Raw genomic sequence first — 14,031 nt, forward strand, 5'->3', positions numbered from 1 at the left:
GTGTGTTCATAATGCCTTAAAGAAAAAACACACGTCATCTTAAGAAGCAGTCGAGGTAGTCTGACCCACTGCAGCAAGACCCTTCCTGGGATATACTGGTAAACAGGGACTCTACCCACCATCACATTTCTTTGTGATGTGTAGTAAAGCTCCAGAAAGCTGCTTTTGCCAACAAAAATATACTCTGGCCCTGGCCAGCGTGGCTCAGTGGTTGGAGTGTTGGCCTGCAAGCCAGAGGGTTGCGGGTTCGATTTCCAGTCAGGGGCACGTGCCTGGGTTGCAGGTACGATCCCCGCTCTTGGTCGGTGTGTGCAGAAGGCAACCAATGTCTCTCTCTTACATCGATGTTTCTCTCCCCCCCCCCCCCTAAAAATCAATGGAAAAAATATCCTCACTCAGGTGAAGATTAAAATATATACATTCTGGATAGGCTAATGAGTAGTATTTATTGTTCCATTTGTTTCAAAGCACTTTTATGTAAATCCTCAACAAGTTCCTTCTAAGGCTGATAGTGGTGGTTATTACTGTCCCCATTTGAGGGTTCAGAACGAACCTGAGATCGAGAGAGGATAAGAGATGTGGGAAGGGGGAGCTCTGCTAGAGCAGACCTTGTAGTTCATGGCTTTCTCCTCCTGATGGTGTGGCCGGATGTGTAGGGACTGGTCCTCAGTCCAGGGAACAGAAGTATGCTTGTGCACGCACACGTGCACGCGAGCTGCACTTGGGCTATTAAGTACAATGATCTAGCAAAGGAATTGGAACTGATTGTTCAAAACCTTCTGTAATTCACGCCTCTTGATGCCTCTCCTCTCGCTCCCTTCTCTGTCTCGTCATTTGATCATTTTGTTTCTAAATAGTAATTTTCACTGAAGGATGGGAGAGGGAAATAAAAAGATAATGAAAGTCACATTAGCAGTGTGGAGGATAATTTTCATAAAAGCCACAGTGGAGAATGCACTTGTAATTAGCAGCAAAATGAAATTCTGATTGCTGGTGGGCTTCCGCTTGCTTCGCTCTCCTGATCCTTTGTTCCCGTGAAAAACTGAGTTCGGTTATGCAAAGCACCTAGCGAGACTGAGCTTTTGTCTAGCGGAAGAAGCCATGTCTGCACTGGCTGGCTGTGGGCAGGGCCTGGGCCAGCTAACAGCATCCAATGCACTTGCCTCTTTCAGTTTGCAGCGATGACCTTACCCACAAATTCAAAGGTTTCACCGTGATGAATGAAGCAGAGCGATATGAGGCTCTCAGACACTGCCGCTATGTGGACGAAGTCATCAGAGATGCTCCATGGACACTCACCCCGGAGTTTTTGGAAAAACACAAGGTACTTACTCTTCCCTGTTCTCTAAGTAACAGAATTAGGGAGTCTGGCTCTGCAGCCAACACCAGAAAGCCCAAAGGCTCTTCCAGTTTCTAAAAGAGGTAACTTCAGGAACTGTCATTTGGTGTCACTTGATGGAGCCCCTCTTTCCTGCCCAATCCTGGGGACTTGATAGCCTCTTACTTCTTCAGTGTGGGCTCTGGAGCTAGACCCCACCAGGTCCAACTACGGCCTCTTCCTGCCCTAACCCTGAGCAAAATATAGATCTCACTTAGCTAAACTGTAAAATGGGCTGATGCTGATGCTTTCCTCATGGGCTGTTTGGAGAATCTAAAGAGTTCATCTAAGTGAAACCCTTGGAACACTGGCTGGCTCATAGCAAGAGCTCCAAAAATGCTATCACCACCATCACCACTTTCATTATTTGTGCTTATAGATTCACAGGCATCTTTTTTCGTGGAACAAATGAACACACATCTTATCCAGAAGGGCAGGGGTCAGCCTTTAAGGAAAGAACTTTATGCCTATGATTTTGTGACCCGGAGACTCCTACTGATATAAGATTTGTATTAGTTGAAAACACGAGAATTCTTTTGATTTGCATCAAATTATGTGCTTTGTATCTCCCTACCAGCCGCACATTAGGAGCTATTCTTTCCTTTTATAAGCAGCACAAAAAAATAAGATTAAGCTGTTCTAAGAGTTTTCTTGTCTATTTTTAAATTCACGATGTAGAAGAGAATAGAGAACACTGATAAATGTGCACCGGTAAGAGCAGAGGAGACAATTTCCCAGCAAGAATAAAAGAGAAAGGAAGAACTTCAATATGATTTCCTTCCAGCAATCACTAACACATTTCACTAAGCATCTATGGTATATTCAACCTGTGCCCAGCCTTAGGGAGGCACTCATGATGGTGCTGATGGCTGCCACTCACCGAGTATCTGCCACATGCCCAGCCCTGTGCTAAGTGCTTTGCTCTTACACAAATTGTATTCAATTTCATGGGTACCCTGAGAAGTTGTTGTTATTGTTATTGTTATTATTATACACTGGACAGGAGGAGGAGCTAAGTTTGAGTGCCAAGAATGGAATAATAATAAATGACATTGATTGAGTACTGTGTACCAGTTATTTTTAAACACTTTGACATAATTATATCATTCAATCCAGTGATTCTCAAGTGGGGGTGAGTTTGCCCCCAAGGGACATTTGGCAATGTATGGAAAGAGTTGTGGCTGTCGCAACTAGAGGGGTGCTACTGGCATCTAGTGGGTAAATGCTAGGGGTACTACTAAGCATCCTACAGTGCACAGGACAGACCCCCCCAAAAAAGAATTATTAGGTCAAAATGTCAGCGATACAGAGGTTGAGAAATCCTGATTTAATCTTTACCACCAATTTATAAGTTATATAGCTTGTAAGTGGTGGGGGTCAGGAATCATTTCCAGGCAAATTAAACTGCTACTCCAAACTACCTCTCAAGGTGGAGTGTAGGTGTGTTATAAGGGGCTTTGAAAGAAAGCTAGGCAAGGAGGTTTTACTTGATATAGTAGGAAACCGAACTAGTGAAGATCAGCAGGCACAGAGATGACAAAGAGAAAATTCTGTTTAAGGAGGATCCCCCATGTGACAGAGGAATGGCTTGGAGAGGAGCACGCAGTGAGGAAGGTCAGGTACAAGTTGGTATCAATAATCCAGGTGACAGGACCCTGGGTTAGTGTGGTAGCAACAGAGAGGAAGTAAGGACCCAGGTGTTTGGGGCCTAGGTGACCTGGAAAAATGGAGGTGCCATTGGAAGGACGTACCAGTTTTCAGGATGAAGTAAATTCCAGGCAGGTGGATTTTAAAGTGACAGCGAGGGGTATTGAAAGAGAAAAGGGTGACTTTGGGCAAATCTGACAAGTTTTCCAGATTCAGCAGCCTCATGTCCCAACTGAAATAATAGTATGTGCCTTATGTACCTCACAAGGTGGTTATGGAAATCAAATGAGAAAAGAAACTAAAGTCATTCACCAGACTAAATTCATTTCCATAACACTGTATAAGATAGGACTTGAGGGCCTATTGCCATCAGTGGGATGGAAATGGACACTTGGCTTCCCCATCATAGCAGGGGTGACTAAGACCTGAAGCACAAATTAATTATCTGAAGGACAATGTTTAGAGGCAGAAAAACAGAAGGCCAAGAAAACCTACTATCAGAGGTTGGAGAAAGAGGGACCAGCAAAGGAGAGAAACCAATCTAGTTCCCATTATCTCATGGAAATGGAGACAGTTGGAAATAGCTTTCAGTCAAGAATTCCAATCCCCATTATAAACTGCTTATTTCAACTGCTTTGTTACAGCTGCTTTATTTCAAAAGGCATTTTCAAATCGCAGACATGCACATCCCCTTCCCCAGTGGTGACGTCACTCTTCTCTCTCTAACAGATTGACTTTGTGGCCCATGATGACATTCCATACTCCTCTGCTGGCTCTGATGATGTTTACAAGCACATAAAGGAAGCAGGTGAGGAGATCTGGGCTCCCCTCCCTACTGTGACACAACAATCAGGTTTAATGAGACATCTGCCCTAGGCCTCCAGCGTAGACATACAAGTTGGAATTTCAGAGGTCTCCCAAGTAGCCTCTGTTCACATGTGCTAAAAGGTGCAGACACCAGTTAGGTATTTATATAGGAATTAACCGGAACCCCTAAGTACTCAACTTCCAGTTTGAGGCTGGATTTTAGAGTTCATCAGACTAAAATCCCAGGACCCTAGAGTGTAAAGGGCAATCATTTTCCGCATTCACAATGAAGGCCTCACAGTGAAATTATTTTATACTCCCAAGAAAGTTCCTTCCAGAAGACAGATAACTGACTAATTAGCAGCCTGGACTCCTTGTCTGCAAAGTCGGTCCTGCCATATATCATTTTGTCACATAATAATAATATCCTCAGGTACAACATGCAGGGGCCAAAAAAGAATGCATAGGTATTTGTAGAGTCAGGTAAAATATTTTCTACCCCAAACTGTTAAGTGTTGGCGTGGAGGGGAGACATGGTGCCTGAGCTTTGGAAGTTGTCCCATTTGTCACTAAGCATTTCTGTTAAGGTCGGAGACTCTGGTCAACAACTCAAGGGAGTTATGGGGTGGGGGACAGAGAGGCGGGTTTCCTTCTACTGCAGACTCCCTGGAGTTAATTCCTTCATCAGTATCTCTCTACTCCTATGCTGCTGGGGCTGCGTGACAGATCTCTTGTTTCCAGCCTCAGCGGGATTCCCAGGGCTCCTTGGTGAATTTACTCCTTCATGTGCTGCACCTCTCCCCCTGATTTACCCGTAACTCATGAATTCTTGCCTCCTCTCCTGCATCCTGAGGAAGAGGGCACGGTTTCAGTACCAGGCTAACCTCTTTATCGGAACCTGCCTTCTCCCTTCCCTGGAGCCTGTTCTCTCTCACTTCTCCTCTCTTCGCTATCCAGGGCGCTCTCTCCAGTAGCTGATGCTCAGTGTGCCATCACATGGAAGTCTCCAAGAACAAATGAAACAAGCACAAATCCTTCCCCTGCTCTCCCTCTTCCCTCCTTCCCCGGTCACATCCTTGCTCAGCCCTCCCCTTCTAGGCAAGTTGCGGCGCGCCTCCCTGTCATTCCTCGGCCACCTGCACTCTGACTTATGTCCACCCTCCCCCAGTTCTGCAATGACCTTCAAACCACCAAATCCAGCGACCTCATTTCAGTCCTCCTCTGGGCATAATGACCATGCTGACCATTCTCCTTTCTTAGATACTCCTGTCCAGTGCTTCTGGGACCTTCTGATTTCCCTCTGGTCTCTCTGACCGCTCCTGGCTTTCATCAGTTTCTCTCCCTCGGCCCTGTCCAGCTTCTGCATCTCATCAGCCTGGGCTCTACGCACCACCTTCCACAGGCCATACAGTCCAGGCACACCTTGTTTAGCTCCTTTGCACCGCTGTCCTCTGGGCTGGGAACTCCCTTCCTCTGAGCTTCTATGCCCATTCCAGGCCCAGCTGAGGAGCCAGCTTAGACATACCCCTCCTCGCCGCCCCCCTTGGACACTCATTGCACATGGACCTCCCTTTCAGCTCCCTTCTCATGTCATCCTGATGGTTTCTTGGTGTGTGTCCCTAGCTAGAATGAAGTGCCACAGGCCAGGGCCATATCTCATCCATTTTTGCATCGCCAGCACATGTGCCTGGTACATTTGTAGGACACATTAATGCCCCCGGAACAAGAGTACTTTTATGGAGAATGATGGGGAGTTAGCCTAAGATGGAAGCCCTGTCTGCAAGGCCTTTTCCCAACACGTGGGGAATGGAGCCTTTTGGATAATTTGGCACACTTCTATCGTGTGGACTTGTTCAGATTATTTAGATACAGGGGTGACATTTTGGTCTGAATTATATGGACCTTTGCTTCTAATTTGCTTGCATTGGTATCTTGACTCTGAGTCCGTCCCTCACCTACCCCTTTATTGAAGGAGATGCTGACCACAAAATTACAAGCACAGTTCAGAGATATTTCAGGTTTGGTTCCAGATCACAATAGAGTGAGTACAGTATATACTCCAAAGCACCAGTCTCACAGCCCAGCAGAATCTCAGTGAGAGATGGAAGGGCTTGCTGTTTGGCTTGTTTCCAAAATGACTATGATCCAAATGAAAGATCTTTAAAATTATATCTATGAATTTGCATTTTTCTTGCTCTAATTCTAACAGGCAGGAGAATATAAATCGCAAATCATCGGTGCTTTCCTGGGCAAATAGCCTCTGCTGCACACTCACTATCCAATACTTGTCATTTTTCTGAGCGGAGGTTTTTAGTCAGTGTCACAGAGTTCAAAATAATCACCTAAGAGTTAAAATGATCATTGCTGGGATTTTTAAAATGCCCTGCCTCCCCAGATTATATCCATTTGGATTACTTAAAAAGACAGATGGGGGGAAGGTCATTACTTCTATCCTCTTATAGGGTCAGATGACCCTTGACCCTGAAAATGGAGGTGTCCGAGATGGAGGGGCAGTATAGTAACCTGGATTGCTCAGCTGCCCCACCTCCCTTCCTTCATGAGCCCATCGCCACAAACCTCCCATCAGCCAATTGCTGCATGAGAGTCTTGGAGCAGAGTAAGGAAGGGGTAGGCTGGACTTGGTATTTTAGCTGAAGGTAGGTGCAGAAGGAGATTCTTAATGCCTTGGTTTATTTTCTGCTATTTTACTTTCTACCGTCCATGTCATGGATAGATGGGAGCTGCAGGTGCATCCGTGCACACCTTCCTACAGACGTTAAGCCATTATCTGGCACGACCCAGATACTCTAGTCAACTACCATATGCTTTACTTATGGATTTCAAGAAGTCTAATACACCTCACATTACACTTGAGCTGCCCCCATTGCTGACACTTGCCACCAGAGCCATCTTCCCTGTTCCTGGGCGCCACTGGAACTGAACCCATGTTGGTCCCACCATCCCCACACTGGCACAGGGCCTCTGTGAGACCACTTCCTCCCAAAGTTCCTGGAGGTAAACAGGGTGTCAGCCCTCTGCTCTGGGCTTTCTTGAGGGGTCTTTTCCCTGCCACTAGGGTTTGAACCTGAGTTGGGGGTGCAAGGGACAAGCCCTGCTCATGTTCTCTGGCTTTGCTGCTTGCCTCCTGATCCTGATCCCTCTCTGGGCTCTTTCCCTCAATCCCAGGAGGGGCTTTTCTTCTTTCTGGAGGCAGGAAACTGCCCCCTTTTCAATTTCATGTCTTCCCCACTCCTGGGCTTATGGTAAAACATTCTGTACCCTGAATCCACTGAGCCTTTGGTTCTTAACAATTAAAGGGATGCTTGTGGGATTTAGAAAACCCTTTTTGTGCTCCTCAAAGCCTGGCTCTTTCAGGTGAAGGCCTTACCTTTCAGAACTATTGTTTTTGAAATGAGCCTTCACAAGAGCCTGTTTTACAAGTCAAAAGCTAAATGCAGTCTACTGAATCCTTAGCTCCATCGACCTTCCCTTGCGATGGGGAAACTCCATGCCACCCCCAGCAGGGCTGGTGGTCAGTTCTGTCCCATGCTCTTAGAAAGGGCTCCCTCTGTGGTCGGGAGCATTGGGTAAGAATGGGTGGCCTGACATTCTCAAATCTCAATCTTGTTTGTAAGGAGTTCCATACACTTCAGACTTTTGAGGCTGCTGAGGAACATGTCTGGGATGGGGAGAGACTGACTGATGCATCAGTTATACCAGTGGATCTTTTTAAACTGCAGGTTTGGATTCAGTGGGCCTGGTGGGACCTAAGATCCTCATTTCTGATGAGCTCCGAGGTTGTTAGAAGCTGCAGGTCTATAGAACTCACCTAGAGTAGCGAGAATCTAGACCAGGGATTCTGGTTCACCGGGGTTATGCCCAGGGTTAACTGAATAAATATTTCCTGGGGTGACAGTTCCTCAGCTTCAATGTAGAGTAGGGACAAGCATTTGGTGGTGGTTTTACTTCTGGGTAAATGACCTCTAGTGAGCTAAGGAAAAGTTGCTTTCCTGATTTTAGGGAGTCAAACCTCAACTCCAGTTGTTTAGGTGTAGGAACAGCTCCAACATTTTTCTAACTCCAAGCAATCCAGCACCCTATTGTTGCATAAGAAATTGCTCCCACAGTTAGTGACTTAAAGGAGCCCCTTTATTTTGTTCATGACTTTGTGTTCATGATTTGTTCAGGATATCACCAAGGGTTTCCCTGGGTGGTTCTTGCTTGGGGTCTCTCAAATGGTTGTTGTCAGATGCTGGCCGGGGCTGCAGTTATCTGAAGGCCCAACTGGGCTGGAGATCCCAGATGGAGTACTTTTGTGGCTGGCAACAGAGGCTGCCCACCTACAGAGAGCTCAGTTGGGCTTGACACTGGAGCACCTACACACGGCCCCTGTGTGTTGTGTGGGCTTCTCACAGCATAGGTTCCAAGACTGTGTGTCCTAGGAGGAGGCATCCGGAGGGCTGGCCATCTCGATAGAAGCCACAAACTTCTTCTGACCTAGCCTTGGAAGTCACCAGGTATCACTTATGCTACATTCAATTTGTTACAAGCAAGTCACGAAGGCCAGGCCAGATTTTAGGGAATGGGAACTGTGCCCATGTTTAATTCGCCAAAATCCCCATCTCCAAATTAATAGTCAGGTGGTATTTTACTTGCCCTGGGGGCACAGGCATAAGACTGTGTGACTTTTCATATGCACAGGAACCCTTTCTTGTGGTCCACTAATCTGCTCTGCCAAGTCCTCACCAAGGAAGGGCCACAGCAGAGAGATGCTTAGGGCCCAGGTAGAGGAGGCCAGAGTATTCATCGTGGGAGAAAGATGCTCTAAAGTGGCCTGAACATCCACATGTGGCTTTTATACTTAAAGTGTATTTTGAAAGTCAGAAATCACTGCAAATGAAGCCAGAGGTATCAAGGGCATGCGTTCAACTTTATGGCACTCTGCTCTGCTTGTCAGAGCTCCATGTCCAAATCCTGCAGCAAGGCTGCGTGAAAAGACGGGGCTTAAATGAAGCGGGCTGTAAGGTCCACGTTCCTCATCCGCACTCTAACATCGCCGACTACTGTTGAAAGTTTCCTTCATTAACATGTGCTTTGCTGCTTCTTAAAATAGCTCCATAACCAAATGCTGCAATTCTGAAAAGCATGATAAAAAAGGTTCTCTGATCATGCTCATTACTGAATATTTTTAGCAGAGTGATAATTAGGATGTGGAGGGAGCCGGGTGCCTCATTTATATCAGCAGAGGGCTTGGCTTCTTTCAGAGACCTACCTCCCATCCAGCCAAAGCAAATCTCTCCCCAAGGCCAACTTTCAGTTACTCAGCCACAGAGACCTCACCCTATGGCTTCAAAGGAAGGGTGAGCTCCTGTCACCAGTGTCCAAGTGACTTGCTAAAGTCCATTAATAGCTAGAGAATCTTCTTAACATTTTAGCAGGCAGGGGTAGAGTGCAGTACCTGTCTGCTGAAAGATGAGCCATACTTCTCACCAGAAGGCTCCCTGCTGCTCCCACCAAGGTGAGGACCCCTCCCCGGCTTGGGACCACTCAGAGTTCCCCACCCACCAAAGCGCCCTGCACAGCTGGGTCACTTGGGTGCTATTTATGGCCATGCATTTAGATGTTTGCATCCTCTGCCTTCCATTTGGTTTTCTGGGGTCCACTTTTTTAGAAGGTGATGAAAGAAGTTTTTGGTCTAGTGGCAACCTCAACTCCATCCTCTGAGCCACAGAATATTAGAAACTGGATGCTTTGTCTCTAACATCAGCAGTGCCACCCAGCTGCTGATACTGTGAATGTGCAGATAATATGAAAAGAAAGCTCCAAAGGGACACCCTAGGAGGGGCCAGAAGACTAGAAAATTCACCCTTGTTGATAGATTCAGAGAAAATTGGATTTGGGAAGGCACTTAGAGATCAATATTTATCTCATGATTCATTCAACAAATGTTCCTATGGTGCCTACTTGCCACCTGGTGCTGAGAATGTAGAAGAGAGTAAGATACAATCAATTCCTTCCCTCATGTAGCTTATAGTCAAGTGGGGAATGCAGTTATTAAACAAGTTGTTTTATAAAGGCCTTAGACCATTTGAAGGAAAAGAGCAGTTGGACCTTGGTAGGGAAATAACAAGCAGGAGGACCCAGTTGGGAGTTGAGAGATTTCCTCGAGGAAGTGACACTGAAGGAGAAAACCAATGGATGACCGAGAGTTAACCAGGTAGTGTGTGTTTGTGGCAGAGTAAGGGGAGGGGGGCCAGTCCTATCAAGACACTGAAGTTCAGTGTGGCTGCTCCAGGGCAGGGTCAGCCTGTTGCCCAGCGCCATAGGCTGCAATGAGAATGGTGTCCCATGCCCCCCCCCACCCCGCAGCTGTGTAGCACAGGGACTGGGCTTGGGGAGTGAAGGGAGTGGGGAAGATCTGAGATGAGACCTGAGAGAAGTACAGGGAAAATATAATGAAAGCTGCTGCAGAGCCAGGTTAAGGATTTGAATCTAAAACCAGAGGACAGTAGAAAGCCAATGAAGGATGTTGGGCAGGCATATGACTTGCATTCTGAAAGAACACTCTGCAAGCTTGCTATATGGAGAGTGAATTGAGGGGACCAAAAAAATAATAAAAAGGTATCGCTGGAGACTGGTGTTGAGGCTCTTGCTGTAATCTTTGAAAAACATGGTGTTAGGTTGGCTTAGATGGAGAATGGAGAAACGTGGGTCAGTTGGGGAGACATCTACTAAGTAGATTGGTGACTGGAAGAAAATTGGGTATAAGGAGGGAGGGAGAGGGAAGTGGCATGGATGAGCCCAAGGTCACCTGTCTAGCCACCTCATTTCTCAGCTTTGAACACTGAGGTTAAGTAACTTGCCTTCTGATGCCCGTGAAACTTGCCCAAGTCTACAAACCAAGAACCGAGCACCCTCGTTCCCAGGCTCCATCCATTCATGCCGTCCCGTGCCTGATGTCTCAGAGTAGCCATAATCATACTGGGTAGGAAGATCCCAATTGCCAATAGAGCATTTCAGTGGACAACTGTCAGCACGAACCAGATTCTCGTCTCTGATAACATTTGTGACCTCTTTTTAGCCCTGTGTTGGTCCACCCAAATATATCTGAGGGCTTTGAGGCAGTTCTATTGGAATTGGGCACCCTCTGCTTTTTTTTACCCAGTCCCATGGATTCTAGATGAAAGGGCCTTTGAGTGGCGAAATCCCCATCTGGAGCAGAACAATCTTAGGGAGATAAAGTTACCTAGCACCCCACGAGCATGTCTTTAGATTAGAGACAACAAAGACAAAGCACTTTTTCTGCTTGTCCTTCAGTGTAACGGGACACAGCCTTCTTTGGAGATGGGGAGTTGCCGGGGTCTGACTGCTTCATTGACTCCACTGTTACTCCCCAATCACTTCCTCACCTAATTTACACTCACTGAGCACCTTCTGTGCGCTAGACACAGGCACTGAGCTTGGTGCTGGGGAGGCAAAGGCAGTCAAGGCATAATCTGTGCTTTCAGAGTGTTCTCTTTCTACAAGGAGACAGGCAGTGCACGTCCTAAGTGTCCTGGGTTCTGCCCGGTGGTGTCAGGAAAGGTTTCCCAGGGGCATAGCCTTGAAGCTGGATGCTGTACCATGGACGGGAATGCTGTGGCTGATGCAGCAGGGAAGGAGGGTTCAAGGCAGAAAGGAAGGGCTGGGTATGAGCAAACGCTAGGAGCCGGGCGAGTGCGCGGGACATCCAGGGAGCAGGGCCAGGCGGGGAAGGAGCCTACGGAACTGAGCCTGGAAAAGTCAGCTGGGGCCAGACGGGAAAACCTCAGACACACCCAGGAGCTGCAGCTTTGCCCTGGAAAGAGGGTTAAAGAAGATGGGCCAACCAACTTCATCTTAACGGTGTCTCCCTATCTCCTCTTTCCTATGTGAACAGGAATGTTCGTTCCAACGCAGAGAACGGAGGGCATCTCAACATCAGACATCATCACCAGAATTGTCCGGGACTATGATGTTTATGCCCGTCGCAACCTCCAGAGAGGGTACACGGCAAAGGAACTGAATGTCAGCTTTATAAATGTAAGTGTCCCACCTCATACCCTCTGAGGACCACCACATCGCACCACTGCCACTGTTTCATGAGCACTAACTATATGCCAGGCAGTGCTCTTGATGTTTTTACACATATCATCTCATTCAGTCCACATAACAACCCAATGATATATCATTAACCCCATTTTACAGATGTAGAAACCAATGTCCAAAGGGGTAACGTAAGTTAACCAAGGCACACAGGTAGTGAGCTTCACATTTTTTAAAGGAGCTGCCTCACGTCCCTCCCTTTGCTCCAACCTCCCTCTTTAGAGCTCTCTGACTCGGGTCAAGGGTTTCTGGGAGATCTGCCCTCAGGAAAGGCAAGAATTCTCTTCTATTCAAAGGGCAGGAAGGAGGGCAGGGGCAATGGAAAGCTAAACCCAGAGGAAATGCTTTCTTGTTCTAACATTTGAAAATTTTCAGTTTATTAAGGCCTTACAGATGCTCACTAGACACCTTAACAGCCATTTTTTATTGTCCAGAGAAATTACAGCTGCTTAAATAAAGCCTAAAATCTTTGGCTTCCTTGGGTATTTCTGCCATATTATTCCCACAGAGCTGCTGTTAGTTTAATAATAGAGCAACTGTTCAAACAGTCTTTAAAACAACCAAAACAGGCTGATGGTAAAAGCAAAGAGGGCAGGCCAGTTGCTGGAGGCGATGTTAGCAAGTCTGGTCAACTGTCTTTGTCTAGGCTGAGGAGCCCATGTAGTTGATAAAACAAGACTCTCCATCCATATAGAATTTCACTACCCACCCCCAAATAGATACTATACTTTCAAAGAGGGATTTTTCTACAAAGCTAGATGCTTAGAATTACGTGCAGCCATAGTTATCCGGCAGCTTACACCAATCGCACTGGTACCTTCACAATGAGGAGGGGCTCATTAATTGTAAATCAGGGATTATTAGTTGTCCTCACGAGAGGGGGGTGTCGGTGGTCCAGGCTCTGGGGCCTCATGCAAGCCAGGCAACAAAATGGAAAATGTCAGGTTCAAGAGGCACCAGAATAAGTGGCTGAAAAGAATTCAGCCAAAGTGATTATTTGGTGTCTCATAGAGAATAAAGCCCTGGTTATTTCAATAAATTAAACCATTCTTTTAAACTGAATTCACTCCACCATCCAAGCATGTAGAGCCATTTCCAAAAGTTCTCGCTCACTCCCTCAAGAGGCCTTTGGATAAGCCACTTAGCTCAGGGAACTGTGTAATCAGCATGGACGCTCTCATGGCCTTCCTGTGAGGACAGAGCGGGCCGCAGCCCAGAGATGAAGGCAAATGTGTTGGATGGGCACGTAGACGAATCACAGAACCTCAGAGGTGGCAGGAGCCTGCCGAGGGTCAGTCACCCGGTCCAAGTCCCTCCACTTAGAAATGAGGAAAGCTGAGTTCAGAGGGAACCTGACCAAGGTCCCTCAAGCAAAGCAGAGGTGGAGGCCACAGCGGCCTCCCAGCCTCGTGACTCCCAGCCCAGTGCTCATTCTAATACTCCGTGCTCTCAGGGGCAGCACATAGTAAAAATAGCTGAGCGGCTGGAGTATAGCTCACGCCCTGCCCCGAGGCAGCAGTGAAGTTTGCAAAGTCTAAATCAGGGAATCCTGACACAGTATTGTAATATTCCAGGTGCAAGAAAATCTGAACTATGAAATGAACTGCAGTCCCATATAGTGAAGAAAAATGATTATTACCTATTTAGGAAAAATGTATCATGATTTCACGGAGGGGAGGACCCTCTGTCTCATGCTGTTTTCATGGTTTTCATGCCACTCCCCTCAGGTAATGGGATGAAATGCCAATACTGCTGAACAGTAATGTAACAGACCACACACACCGAGCTTCTACTAAATGCCAGGCCGTGCCAGAGCACGTTCCGTGTGTCACCTTATCTGTTACAGTGACCTGATAGTGTAGGGATGATAATGACCCCATTTTACAGATGAGGAGACTGAGGTTCAGAGGTGCCATGTGACTTGCCTGCCTTACCATGCCTTCCAGGCCCATAGATGTTAGTGCTGCTGCACAAAGGCCATAGCAAAACAAAGTCCCGCTCAAGAGAAGCTATCAGGATAAGAGCTTTCTTCGCCACCAAGGAAATCAATGCAATTCAATTCGCTTAATTTTAGT

General features: G+C 46.8%; 2 protein-coding genes across 3 annotated transcripts in view; one reads left to right on the forward strand and one right to left on the reverse strand.

Moving 5' to 3' along the window:
- PCYT1B (phosphate cytidylyltransferase 1B, choline) overlaps window positions 1-14,031 on the forward strand; it is a 99,427-nt gene that overhangs the window by 68,487 nt on the left and 16,909 nt on the right. For both annotated transcript variants that reach the window (XM_081124822.1, XM_081124823.1), the window contains exons 4-6: window positions 1,173-1,324; window positions 3,755-3,833; window positions 11,751-11,893. In XM_081124822.1, coding sequence (XP_080980948.1) covers window positions 1,173-1,324; window positions 3,755-3,833; window positions 11,751-11,893 — 374 coding nt within the window. The remainder of the gene's footprint in view (window positions 1-1,172; window positions 1,325-3,754; window positions 3,834-11,750; window positions 11,894-14,031) is intronic.
- PDK3 (pyruvate dehydrogenase kinase 3) overlaps window positions 1-14,031 on the reverse strand; it is a 155,628-nt gene that overhangs the window by 42,645 nt on the left and 98,952 nt on the right. The window lies entirely within an intron of this gene.

This window comes from Miniopterus schreibersii (assembly GCF_964146895.1).
Source record: "Miniopterus schreibersii genome assembly, chromosome: X".
NCBI lineage: Eukaryota > Metazoa > Chordata > Mammalia > Chiroptera > Miniopteridae > Miniopterus > Miniopterus schreibersii.